The sequence below is a fragment of the Phyllosticta capitalensis genome (genome assembly GCF_038381095.1).
Source record: "Phyllosticta capitalensis strain CBS 128856 chromosome Unknown BKA78scaffold_6, whole genome shotgun sequence".
In the NCBI taxonomy this organism is placed as follows: domain Eukaryota; kingdom Fungi; phylum Ascomycota; class Dothideomycetes; order Botryosphaeriales; family Phyllostictaceae; genus Phyllosticta; species Phyllosticta capitalensis.
In genome coordinates, this window is record NW_027117444.1 from 1356904 (window position 1) to 1369919 (window position 13016).

Sequence of the window (13016 nt, forward strand, 5' to 3'; positions counted from 1 at the left end):
CCGAATCGCTACGAAAACCCCTCAACCTTTGTCGACCATCTCCTCGCCTGGTGCAGTCAGGCGATGCAGCATGGAAAGAATCACCCCAAGCCGTGGATCTTAGATGAACAGCAGCCAGCTGAAGACGCCAGTGATACGGACACTCGTTGTGCGGAGAATGACACTTGATGGGAGCGAGGCATGTTGATATCAGCCTAAGGACCACACCTCTACGCGGACTTTGGAAAGTCAACATCGACCAGTCGAGTTTTTTCTCTTTTCTCCTTTTCCTCTTTTCATGCCATTAGCCGAATGGATGGACGGGCGGACGGACGGATCGGGACGGAATGGGATGGATGGGTTGGGTTGGGTTGGGAACTTTTTGCTGGGGCAGCAGCAGTCAGCCAGGGCGAAACAGACCAAGGCAAGGCAAGGTGGCAAGGAGGTCCCGGATGATGGTTGGAGTGGGAATCGGGCTCTTCTTTTTTGTAGTCCAACTGTCTGTCTCCTTTTGCCTTGTTTTGTTTCTTGTTGTCTTCGTTCTCCTTGCCCACCACGACGGTGTTTTTCCTAGCTTCTTTTCTTTGTGGAGGCAGCGGCCAGCAGCATGCATTACGAGACCAGACAGATGGATAAGATGGGACACACACACACACACACATACAGACCGACACACCGACACACCGACACAGACTCAGATACTTACCACATTCATATACATCACATGCGGAGACGGCGCGTCTCTGGCTCTCTCTCATATCACTTCACGCTTCTTGCTCGTCAATCTCGTGCGTGCTTCGGTCTCATTTGACACACCAGCAGTCGCAAGATTCAGCTCCAGTCGACTTTTTCCAATTTGCTTCGACGCTACGTTGACCTCGATGTTCTGAAGGTGCAACTCCGGATGGCCGGGTCGCAAAAATGACGGCCAGCAAAAAGGCTGATGACCCAAACCTTCACCACAGCAGCAGAGTGCCCAGCCTGTCTGTTCACCTTCAATCAACACAACGAGTCCTGTCCTCTCCCTGTACCCTTTTTTCGAAATTGCAACAACAACGCGGCCTCCCAGAATTCAAAAGGCTCGCCTGGCGCACAATCATTACTCAACCATTGTCATTCATTCAATCCCCAGCCCCAGTTGTTGGTCGCAAAAGAAATGGCAACTTCTGGATAGGGGTGCTTGCTTGCTGGAATGCCCCCCGGTAGTCATGTTTCCAGACTTGGGTTTTTCTGGGCGAGCTGTTGACATCATGTGGTGGTGCCCAAATCCTGTGAAATGAATATATATTATTACTATAGTACATACAAGGAGTGCACCAAACACCAAGCTTGCTACCTACCCACAGACTTGGAGATTCGAGCTTGTGAGAGGATGATGGCTACGGAGAGCACTCGTTCAAGCCACCCCCGCGCATCGCTTTGGACTTTCCAATCTCCGTTTCTTCTTCTGCGACCTGTTGTGCCAGCTGAGACTCATTAGGTATTCACAATGACCCGAACGCGCGGGAAAGGAGGCAGATTTGGGCGTTTGGTCGCACTTGACCTGCCTGGATGAGTTTTGCATGGCTCTGGGAAGAACGGCCACCTCGGAAGATTTGTTCATGTCATTTTCTTGGTCTTTTGGCTGTTGTTGCGTGATGATGGCTGGTTTCAGTAGATGTCTTCTGCATTTTGAGCGTTTGGGGTGGGCGATGAGGCTTGTTGTTCATGTCGGGTGGTCGGAGGGGAAAGAGGAAAGAGGGACGTAGCTTTTCCCCGCCGAGCCGCTCACTTCTTGTGCAGGGTTGGCCGACTGCCTCAATGGGAAGGAGACCGAGGGGGAGCTGCTCTTTACGGAATGCACCGTCGTGGAAGCGGGCTGGCAGCAGCGACGGCGATATTTACAGCCAGAATCAGTCGGCAAAGACTGCTGCCATCGATTCGTGCAGTCATTACATCAGAAACCTTCAGTGCTTACTTCAGGGGCTACTTTGCTGATACCCACCCCCTTATATTCACAGTGATCAGCCGCTTCCCATTCAATGTCCTGTTTCTATCCCTCCTCCTCATGTCTGACTTTGATGCGTCCCATCTCTGTCGTCTTCAAAGATCCATCATCCATCGCGCTCTCCAATCAGTTTTTTTGCAAATGGACATGGCCCCCTGGCGGCAATAGTTGCCGACACTTCCTGATCGGGAACCTCACCATCCACGTCGAGGTATTTCAGAGACGCGCTCTCTCCCCCCATCTTCCTAGTCCTGACATCGCTCGCGTGTTTGAATGCTGCTCCCTCCCTGCAGGTTCCGAAGCAGAAGACAGACGAACGCGCAAAGTCGCGAGTGGAGACTTGCAGGCTTTTGCACATCTGGCCCACGCACAGTGGGTAGAGTTTTTGTTGCCTCGAATACATCATCATGAGAGTTTGGAAGTGATAGTAGAAATGAGTATCGAAGCCAATGCAAGCGTGAAAGGGGCAGGCACTTCGAAGCAAAAATTGAAATCAGCGCGGCTGTCTGCAGTTGCACAACTCCGTTTCCCGAATTTCTCGCGCTCTCTTCGTCTGAAGTGTACACCACTTCGTCACGTCTTCGTTTTTGACGGTCAAAGTCATTTGCAAATCATGTGCTCTCACATTACGATTTGCTCGACGTAGCTTACACGCGTCGGTATAGCAAACGACGAATGAAGCGTCAACTCCGGGGCTTGGCTTAGTTTAGCGCCCTGAACAGGACTCGGTGGAAACTGTACTTGAACCTTGGTGGAGAGCAACACAAGCTTCAGGATGTGATGCTGTAGACTCGCAAAGGGATACGCGCCCAGGAAGTATCGAAGACGAAGTAATCCGACGGTGTGACGGAAGAGTGCCTTTTAGTCGCGGTGGTACGTGGTTTGGTCCTGCCTGACGGCATTCGTGGTGATCAGTCGGTGCTGGCGACCCGGATCCGGCGGCAACAACATCGCCAAAAGCGCGGCCCCGCAAACGAGAAGTGTTGGTATTACTCGAGGCGGGTCCGCTGGCACAAGCAGCGTTCAAGTGCCTCGCAGGTGGGGAGACTTGAACGTTTGAGCTTGTAGAAGGAAAGTAGCTACAGGGGCAATTCAACCACCTCCGCCATGTCTTGGGAGTTGATTTATCCCTTGCTGATTCAAAATTGAAGCACTACGGACATCTAAAAAGGCCGAGGGGAGCGGTAAAAAAGAGAAATTCTCACATTCTCCGACCGTCAACTTTCATCTTTCCCCCGCCTTTAATGTCTTTTTTGCTCCTGTTTTTCTCGCAACCGTAGTTCCTAGGAGTTCAAGCAAGGCCGAGGATTTGATTGACTTGTGCAGTATGAAAGTTGGCACGTGTTGTGATGGTAAATGGTGATCTTGGTAGTGGCGGCTGTTGGAGTGGAGAAATGGGCGACAGAAAAGGGGGGGTCACAAAAAGTTCGTGATGGGCGCAAACTCAACCACCAAGCGCAGCATCGCGAGACAAACGGGCACGAAATCACCATTTATTTGCGGGCAGGGCCCGACCAAATTGCTGTGCCGACATTCTCGCGGGAAATCCGTGGCCAGAAGGATAGCCTCCCAGCTCAGGGACATGCTCGGAGTGGCGGACACCACTCTCTCCAATTTCTTACAATATAGTATAGTATCTTCAGTATAACTCCAACAGCGGCCATATAGTCCAAGGGCTGGAGGTGTGAGTGGAGGTAAACACGTGTCGACGGTCATATAAACCGCGTGGCGTCTGAGACCGCGGCAAGTCCTAGGTTCAAATCCTAGTCAGCCCCCCTGCCGCATAACTTTTTGTTGCTCTGTCTTGCTGAGTGGTAGCGAGGCTTGTGGTGTTTGGTAGCGAGAGATCTTGGTGGAGATCATGCTTGTTGGTAACCGGAGTTGAAGGATGTCTGTGCGGGCGTGCTGGTGAGAGATGATGGGAAGGCGAGGGCAAGTGGGATGGATGCTGTTTTTTGACCTCGGGGTGAAGGGGGCCTCCTTTTGGCAAGAAGCAGAGGAGTCCACATAATAAAAAAAAAAAAAAAAAAAAAAAAACGAAAAGCAGGTTAAAACGAACCAATTCTTGAGAAAGTGAAGAGAGAGAATGAGAGACGAGAATAAGGGGCAGGTATGAAAACGGAAGAAGCCTTCAAGCTCCCACCTGCACCAAGCAGCAGGATACGCAACCATCTGTCGCTCTTGGACCCCTCATCACGACAAGTCCGCGCCATCACATTACCTCAAGGCCGTCAAGAATTGTCGGTTCCAAGGCGGCGCAGGAGTGCTCGAGTGCTCCCCGTAGACACACGTCACTAGGTAATTTGAACAATGGGGTCGAATCGTCAAAAGACGAGGTCAGAGAGCACATGTACAGAGATGTCCTGTCAACTCAAGGCCGGTTAAGGGAAGATTGAATGCTCCCCATAGCGATCCTCATAGGAGCTCAAACGCCCAAGTCTGTGGACAAGAAGGCGTTGGACCGCTCCCTGCATACACGCATTTCGACTGGTCGATTTGGATTGCGCGACGTCGACACTCAACCCTGGAGTCGACATGTCTCTCGCCGCGCGCTGTGACGCGTGCGTTCAAACAAACATCTTGATGCCTTGTTTGAATGCTGCGCGCCACAGCCTCCGCCAACGACGTTATTGGACATGTGGCACTGAGAAAGATCGACGCAAAGAATGCATTCACTTCCTCGCAACTGGCTTGCCCAAGCAATCGATCACGAGGCAGGCGCATCTGCTTCGCACGAGGCAGCCACGTCGTACGTGCAAAGAAGGTACGGACCGGGACCGGGACGGTGACGCCTTCCTCGATCAATTAGCCGCCGCCGCCGCAGCTACCGCGCGGCTCGAACAAATCCCAAGTTCCAGCATTGTGCTTGTCGAGACAGCACGTAATTGACAGCGTCATGAAGAAGGCTTCTAGAACGAAGCCACCACGTGGTGACGGGATGCCGTCTATTTCGATCGACGGTGGTCGTGTTTGCCAGAAGGGGAGACCCTGGGATTCATGAGACATTGGAGGCGGAGCCAGCAGGTAAACTTTTTGAGATGGGGGAAGTTGACGGTCGAGAAGAGAGGTCATGGGAAGGTGGCATCCTGGTTGGGATGATGTTGATGTCAGGTTTTTGGATTTGGTGTTGTTCTTCCTGGAAGGAGGACAGCATGTCTCTGCAAGTAGTGTCCAGACCATGAAAGGGTGGTGGCATGAGTCGCAGCCTGGGAAAAAGGGGCCTTTTTGATTCCATCGCGATGTTCTAACCCAAGACGCAGCTCTTCCTCATTCGACAAGACGACCATACGAATCATCAGACCTTTCAAGCAAAGTCGGCAGGCAAAATAGCCCACGCGTCTCATTGGCCAGGCCATTCAATGCGCAGAAGCGATGACTGAGCAATTGTCCGTCTCATCGCCGACCGTCTATCCCAGCGTCAGCCAGCAGGATGTGTCCCTGTCAAGGCATCGTCCGGCTTGCAACACCAACGTCGACCAAAGAGGCTGTCCTTGTCAGCTCGCCAGCGGTAGGTGCCTGAATGACGAGGGAACCCCAGACGAAAAAAGGACAGCGCTCTCAACCATTAGCAGCTCGAAAAAAAGCCAATCTCTAAACGGCCAAAAACAAGGCCATGTGAGGTCTCAGATCTTTTCAGGCCGGCTGCTTGTGGCTACCGGCGGCGCGCGGGTTCCGGGCAGCTCAACCGAACAACGAATCGCCGTCCGCCGGCCGCTCGCCGGATGCATGGTGCTTGGCTGCTGTTGCGGTTCTTCGTTGATCCGTGACCAAGCTTTGATGCTGCCCACACGTCCATGGCCCGGCGGAAAGAGGCAACTCGACGCTGAAGGCGAGGAAGGAGGGAAAAAAAGAGAGTTGGCTCTGTCATTATCGGGTGGAACTCGGTCAAATTTCAAGACTTCTGCCAATCGCATGAACAACTCGGCCTGCTTTGGAAAGCCGACGTCGGTGGTTCGTAGTCGGGGTCGCCGACATGAGACTAGGGGGATGGAGGCGAAAAGTTGGAGAGCACGTTTGCTGCATCGTGATGATGGATTGATGTTGGGTGGTGGAGAACAATTGTGCAGATGCGAACGGGCAAAACGAGACCCTGCGGCGATTTTCTTGCACTTTTGGGCGCGAAGGTGGGGCAAGTTCGGAAGAAAGCTTACGATGCTGGCACGCGACTGGTGGAGGCGTGTATTTATAGATGCTTAAGAATCAGGGGTTGCATATCAGCACCTCTTTCTCACCAGCGGCTTCTGTGCGCTGCCGCAGCAGAAACGAAGAGGCAAAAACTTTGAGCATGGCGCGTGAGGTGAGCGGATGACGAGTTTTGTGCTGGATGCTCGGGCCGCAACGGCCATTGCCACTGCCGGTGGTGTTGAAATTTTAGCTCTCGTTGGTTCTGGTTGTCGTCGCAAGCTTGCCAATCGCCAGGGGTCACTGAGCGATCTGCGGTTGCTGCGTCTGGGGCAGCTTGATCGACGGTACTGACGTTTGGGGAGACCGGCGTGTCATTTGGACGCCGAGTGGTGTAGAGCCGCTTTCCGAAGGTTGCTTTTTGTCTTGGCTCTCCCGATGGAAATTGGGCAGTCTTGCGAGAGCCTCGCATCGTGGTGTTGATGTCGGCAGTCAGTGGTGCAGGGAGCGTGATGTCAACAACCGCATGCCTGAGCAGGTTCCTGGAAATGATATTCGGCCGCATCCGACTGCTGCATGGGGATGCCTTGACAAACGGCGTAAAGAACGCTCCCAGACCTGGGGTTTTCCTTGCATGTCGTCTTGCAACATCAACGGACCTCTGACCACTCTGGGAGCCAAGTCTACAATCAGTGCACGCCGTGGCCCAAGACGAGCAGCACAGAGCGCGCGGCGCGCATTCGCAGTGATTGAAACTGGCAGAATCCCAGCTCTCTGAGCTCTCTCAGGGGCACACGTTTCCATCAAATCCCATCTTGTCGATCTTGTGAGAGTTGTTGGTCAGTGGTAGGAGGGGCAGTGTGCTGACCTCATGGCACACGATGCTGCTTTACGGGTCTCCTTTTCACAGCCAATGCTCAATCGGCAACCCCAATGGGTATCAGGCGGGCAGCTCAAGTGGGGGTAAATAGTATGTGACGCGCCCACGATGCGCATTGTGCAAGACTGACACATTCGTTCGGATGGTGGCTGGCTACAAGTCCGAGCAGTGAGGTCGGGCAAAACAAATGCTCAGGCTGGAGTGATGTCTGCCAATAAGTCCCTCTCGAGGTTCCTTTAGTTGAACGACGAGATGTATGTTGGCGACGCGGTGCTGTCAACTCGTCTGCTTGACGTGACGATGAGCTGTGACAAGAGAGGAACAAATAACAACACATGACGGCAGCAGTCGTGACGGCAGAGCAACCAGCAAAGCTGCACGCTGATGACACCCTGGACGCCTCGCAGGACCGGCGACGTGGAGTTGGGAGCCATGGCCAGCGCAAAAAGCAACGTCGTCGTGCCTGGGACGTCGAGGTTGTAGCGGTTGCGCAGGCCTAGTGGAGGGCTGCATCACCTCGACGCGTACCTGGCCATTGATGCTCTACCACATTTCGCTCGACGCTGCAAGGATGCGATGATGGCTGAGGTGCGTCCCCTCTGATTTTTTTTCCCCCTCTCGTCGTCCCCTGACCCTTGCCGCCAACGCAGGACCGTGTTCCCTGGCAGCAGCAATGGCCCCGAGGGCAGGTTACAGGGAAGGAAGCAGTAGCAGCCCGCCGCAAGAGCCCATGGAAATTTCCGGCGGGCCGATGGACGCAAGCCAGCAGCCGGCAGGTCGTGAGCGACGGAAAAGAGTTGGATGGGTGGAGAGGAGAGAGACGTCGACGACGAGGGGGCCGTCGCGAAGCGTGAGAAGCGAGAAACAAACCTCGCGCGGCCCGCGTCGCCGGAGACGAGCATCTGGCGACAATTCGGCAGAATCGCCGGCGGGGGTTTAGAACTCCTCGCATTTGATGTCGCGGAGGTTTGGCCATGTTTCTCAGCCAGGGACAAGAGAAGCAGGTTTGGCAAGGGAGAATTGCATCGATGTCGGGCATTTACCCAATGAAGTGTATTGTATGAAGACGGCATCAACTTGTGGCGCATAATGTGGATTCGGCATCTCCGACGCGATTGATGAATAATTGTCACTCTGCGGTTCTTGGAAGAGGAGAACGGCCCAAACAAGAACTGGTGCTGAAAAGAAGCATCTCATGAAACTTGGAAAGACGACAAGGTGGCGGCACCGTGCGTGCATCAAGCCATTGCACCAAAGCCCCGGCTGCGGTACATCTGGGCGTTGGCAACATCCAGCAGTCAGCCGGGAGGCGCGAGCACACCTCGCGCTTGTGTCCAGGTACAAGAGCGTGCTGGTAATCAGCTGCGTCACACGCCACTTGTCGACGTGTTGAAAAGGCAATTCGCCGGCTGGACGGCATAAACACCACCACGTTGTAGATACCTAGCCACATTTTGACAAGAGGTCACCCCAATCCTCTTGACCGTGGTAGACACGCGACTGCCAAGTGGAACCAGAACAACGCCGAGTCGAGGTCGCGATACAATCATGGTAGCTATAATTGTTGTTTCTTGGCCGCGGACAGCAGATAGCGGGTACTGCTGACAATAGTTTTACAAAGACGTAGTCAAGCCAGACAGATCCAAACCAGGCCATGCGTATCTCGTCTCGTCCGTCGCGTTTGCGTCCGACTCTTTCCAACCAATCGCTTGCTGCCCAACCAATCCCTGCCCCTCTTCGGGCCCCAGGCCGCCCGCCCATTCCTGCTCAACTCCTCCTCTTGGTATCTCCAGCGTGACAAGAAAATGAAATCCATCCCATCATGTGAGGCGCGAAAGCCTCTGCTCCCTTGAATCCCCCTACTCAAAGACACAAGAAAGCTCGAGGAAGACATCAGCTGGGCAGCCAAGCCACTTTCGACGCCTCCCTTGCGCTTGTACGCCAACGCCAGCCATCACCGTCGTCCCGTCATCACAAACCCGGTCTTGCCATCTTTTTTTTTCTGGCCCCTCCACAGGCACCCTCCAGCCCGATCATAAGCCTCGTCTGCAGACTCAGCCCCCGTGCCGGTCCATTATTCGAAGCTCCGTCCTCCCTCCGTAGCGCCTCTTCCGAACAATGCTCGATATTTGTACAGTGACAAAAAACCCTCCTCGAAACGCCTCGGCCCACGCTTCCCGCGGCGTTTTGGTATATTGGACAGAATCGGAAAGTGATGGAAAAGGAACGGTTGGTGGATGAGAGAAAGACAAACGCGAGACGGTGCGGTGCGCAGAGGATCCTGGCACCAGCAAGGGAGGAAATGCGTACAGCGAAATGGAAAACAAATAGAAAAAGCAAGTGTGCAAGCACCTGGCGTACAGTGTAGATCAACAAGGGCATACGCGTTCATCGTTGCGGGGACATTATCGAGAAGGTGGCTTTTGATCGTGACGGCGTCGCTCATCGCCTCCTCGCTGTAGTCGTCGACTGACCACCGGCACTGCCGGCTCCTTGTTCCTCCAGCAAGTCGAGACACTTTGTGAGAACTAGATGTGAAGTTAGCCACCGTTTTGGTTGGGACTTCGGGTCGTGACGCACTGGCGATGATTTCCTCTTCCCATACACCCATTTGATAGTCCACCAATCCATGCTTCTCCATATTGTCGCAAAGACTGACAAGCTCCTTTCCCATTGACTCGATGAATTCGTAATCCATCATGGTCCTTGGAGGTCGCGGGGGTTGTCCCGTCTCGGCAATTTCAAGCGTCATGTCTTTTTGTGATTGGAGGATGCTCAACCACGCCGTGTTGAATTCCTCCCACAGCTTCAAGCGATCCTGGTGCATGGCCTCGTCATCTCGAACTAGTCCTATCGTCAATTCAGCTGTTCAGTTCGTGCAAGTTTGCGACCCACTTGGCTTACCCAAGGCCTCGGCATTTCCCAGCAACCACTTGGTGATTCGGAGCAGGCAGCTGCCGCCCTCGTTCAGGCGGCCGTCGCGGATGTATTCAAAGGTTTTCTTGACCTGTGTCTGGTACTCTGCATAGGCATTGTCCCAGTCAGACGATGCGCCCTGGCCCGAGTAGTTTGGTTGGGCGTATGCCCCGTGCGAGCCTCCCTGCGTCGGATCGCTCATTCCAGTGGCGTACGCGGGAGCAAGAGGGTCCCGTCCGACGGGGCTCTGTGTGGTATAAGAAAGATTCGAGTATTGCGATGGCACGTTCTGCGCGGCCATTCCCGCCGCAGGGGCGCTAGTTGGCCCACTTTCGCCGGGCACACCATAATACTGTTGTGGAACTCCAAATTGGGTTGACAACACCTCTATTGCTGCAGACTGCCGCGGTTGGTACTGTTGCACCGACTCGTACGGGGACTGCGGAGCCGCCTGCTGCTGGGCCGGGACATTGTACATCATGTTGGAAGGATATTGCTGATACTGCTGCGAACTTCTTTGCTGATCTTGACCGTACTCGGGAGGATATTGCAGCGCACCGGCCTGGATGGACGAGCCTACGAATTGCGCGCCTTCGCCGTAACCGCCGTAACCGTACCCTTGTCCGGTTCCTGCCCGTCCGCTCGAGGGCGCGGATGAAGGCGATTGCTGTGCCGTCAATGGATTCTGACGAAATCGATCGGCTCCGCTTACGGCTGGGTACTGCTGAGGCGTCTGAATGAGTCCTTGTTGTGGAGCGTAACCAGGTGGATTCTGCTGCCTCTGCCGACGGTCATTATTGTCCATGCCAGTCGACCTGCCCTTGCGAGAGGGATCTTTGGGCGGATCGAGCGCACCCCTTTGCCCCTGCGGCGATGAAGGCGGAGTCGCGTAGAAGGCCAGCTTTCCAGTTTCTGCTTGGATTCTTGTCTAGTCGATCAAGACACGTCGAATTTGTCGGCCAAGCAAGCGAGCGGTAGCGTGCGAGCAGACTGCGATGAAGGTAGGCGCCTTTGGGACGCGTATCAGCGAGTCAGAGCTGGTGGGTTGAACGAGAGGAGTTTGACACCTCGCGAAGGTCTGAAGTCAGCGACTGTGTGGGATATTAAACAGACGCGACTCAGGCCCGACGCAGCAGAGCTACGGGCCAATGACAGGCGGAGTTTGCACCGTTGAAAGAATGGCGTAGCAGCCTCACAGTCGTCAATGATTGGCGCAAGGATACCCTCGAGGAGAGGTGATGGGCAGCACGAAAGGTCTCTGGTACCTCGATCGAGCAGAATTCGGAATGACCCTTCTTGAGGCGGAGACTGGCGGGTCGCGTCAGCGAGGGTGGGCCGGCCGCAACGCGCAGGCTGTGCCTGCCCGGGTGTCAAAAACAAAGCTTGTGAAAGAGCGGGGAGAATCCTTGGACGGCGAAGAGAGCGGTGTTCGGCAGGGCCACGAAACGGGATGAGAAAGGGAGACCTTGCAAGAAATCGGCAGACGGAGAGGAGACGCGCAGAAAGCGGCGCGATCCACGCCTTTCTCGGCCTGAAGTGAAGAAGACGGAACCTTGTCGCGTCGGCCAACGTCGAGTCGTAGTGTCGGCGGGCCGCGACCACGATGGAGCAAAGTCGAGGAGGAGTGAGAGGGCAATGGATGAAGACGAGGACTGATGACGAAAGAGTTTTTTTGCCAGGTTATATGAAAAATGGTGCGTCGGGTGTGCTGAGGCGAGGCCGTCCCTGCTGGAAATTCGAGGACTAGGAAGAGGTTACTGAGAAGGACGATGGCGTTGGGAGAAGCCCCATTCGCGACGGCGCCGTTTGCCTGGCCAGCAGCAGAAGAAGCAGCAACCACAACAGTCGACGGACGGCCACACCGGGGGGCAGGTGAGCTGATCGGCTCGGGATCGCTCCTAGGGCTGGCCTGGAGCTGGGTGGTGGTGGTTGATGAGGACGGACGGGATCAAGGATGGACAATGAAGCAGGGCGCCGCCAGGTCAGGCAGCGCACACAGCACACGTTGAGCACATCAGCATGGAAGTGGTTAGGGGAATGATCAAGAGCAGGTTTACGCTTTTGTCAACATCGTCCACAGCCGCGCGCCGGGCGCCACGACGCGACGCCGGGCTGCTTCACGGCTCACGGCTCTTGACGGCCAAGGGCTCGTGCGAGACATTGACGGGATGAGAAGGGTGCTCTGGCCAGTGACGCGCCAGGGTGAAGTGAACGCTGCGGCCAGCACGCGCGCAGTGGCCGCCAACCTAGCTGTTACGATACGGGTAAGGCTCGACGGGAGGATTTGGCATTGGGAGGATGGTTATGGAGTGGTGTTGAGGAGAGAGAGAGTGTGTGCAAAGAGAAAAAAAGCCCCGAGTAGCCGCGGCGATCTCTTCCCACCCCTTCTTACAACCACAACAGCCCTGCCATTTTGTGGTAAACAGTTTTGGATTGCAGCACAAGCTGGATGGATACATGTGCCGATGGAAGGACAAGCCACACATGGCCATGAGGTCCATGAGCCGTCAGGGCGTCGGCGGGCTTGCCGTCCCGCTGAGCTGGGCGCAGGCACAGGCAGTTGGATATTTTTCAGAATTGATGTTGTGCACAGGCTCACGCAGCAGTCCGGTCATCTCCACAGCCCATGGCCAGCAGTCGTCGATCCCTCGCCCGGATCGCCCCTTCAAGCCTTGGGCTCGCCGGGGTTGGCGGTGCCGCCCTGTCGCCCTATCGTAGATCTCGACACGCGCAAAGGAGGGGGACGTTGGGCTGCGATTCATGCGCCGCATGCTCTGCTGCTCACTTGACCTGGCCGTCCGTTTCAAGCTACTGCTGAGGTCAAGACACGACTACGTCCATTTAGAGGCGTGTGGTATCACGGATCGTCCAACGGCTCCCGTCGCTGCATCACCTCGTCCTGCAAGGATCCTCGTCAAATTGCACCATTTCTGCTTTCTAGAAGGTTTCATTTGCTTCCAGACCACCAAGACGCATCTTTGTCAGCACGGTTATTTGTGTGCGACTCTGGCGTCGTTGTTTGCACTTGGGGCCATATCTCGCTTGCACGTAGAGTACGGTACCTACATGTGCAAGCCACTGGGTGGACGGCCGTGCTCGTCTCCTCTCCTCCGTCTTGCCGACCTATCGCAA

At 55.0% G+C, this 13016-nt stretch overlaps 4 protein-coding genes across 4 annotated transcripts; 1 reads left to right on the top strand and 3 right to left on the bottom strand.

The window, feature by feature from the left end:
- Window positions 1-149: 149 nt before the first annotated feature.
- On the top strand, window positions 150-1062 carry BKA78DRAFT_151566 (uncharacterized protein). Its single transcript, XM_066882948.1, has one exon. It carries the CDS (start codon window positions 327-329, stop codon window positions 867-869), a length of 543 nt encoding a protein of 180 aa, XP_066743458.1. The 5' UTR covers window positions 150-326; the 3' UTR covers window positions 870-1062.
- Window positions 1063-7201: 6139 nt separating this feature from the next.
- On the bottom strand, window positions 7202-7939 carry BKA78DRAFT_316857 (uncharacterized protein). The gene has a single exon (XM_066888663.1). It carries the CDS (start codon window positions 7918-7920, stop codon window positions 7465-7467), a length of 456 nt encoding a protein of 151 aa, XP_066743459.1. The 5' UTR covers window positions 7921-7939; the 3' UTR covers window positions 7202-7464.
- Window positions 7940-7941: 2 nt separating this feature from the next.
- BKA78DRAFT_316858 (uncharacterized protein) lies at window positions 7942-8183 on the bottom strand. The gene has a single exon (XM_066888664.1). The coding sequence runs from the start codon at window positions 8163-8165 to the stop codon at window positions 7950-7952; it is 216 nt and encodes a 71-aa protein (XP_066743460.1). The 5' UTR covers window positions 8166-8183; the 3' UTR covers window positions 7942-7949.
- Window positions 8184-9410: 1227 nt separating this feature from the next.
- BKA78DRAFT_252674 (uncharacterized protein) lies at window positions 9411-10689 on the bottom strand (the record flags this gene model as incomplete). Its single annotated transcript, XM_066884756.1, has 3 exons — window positions 9411-9496; window positions 9549-9818; window positions 9873-10689. The coding sequence occupies 3 exons, from the start codon at window positions 10687-10689 to the stop codon at window positions 9411-9413; spliced, it is 1173 nt and encodes a 390-aa protein (XP_066743461.1).
- Window positions 10690-13016: the final 2327 nt, after the last annotated feature.

Bases quoted from the DNA above. Each gene is read 5' to 3' on its own strand.
- BKA78DRAFT_151566 (XM_066882948.1), top strand. From the start codon at position 327: ATGGGATGGATGGGTTGGGTTGGGTTGGGAACTTTTTGCTGGGGCAGC.
- BKA78DRAFT_316858 (XM_066888664.1), bottom strand. From the start codon at position 8,165: ATGAGATGCTTCTTTTCAGCACCAGTTCTTGTTTGGGCCGTTCTCCTC.
- BKA78DRAFT_316857 (XM_066888663.1), bottom strand. From the start codon at position 7,920: ATGCGAGGAGTTCTAAACCCCCGCCGGCGATTCTGCCGAATTGTCGCC.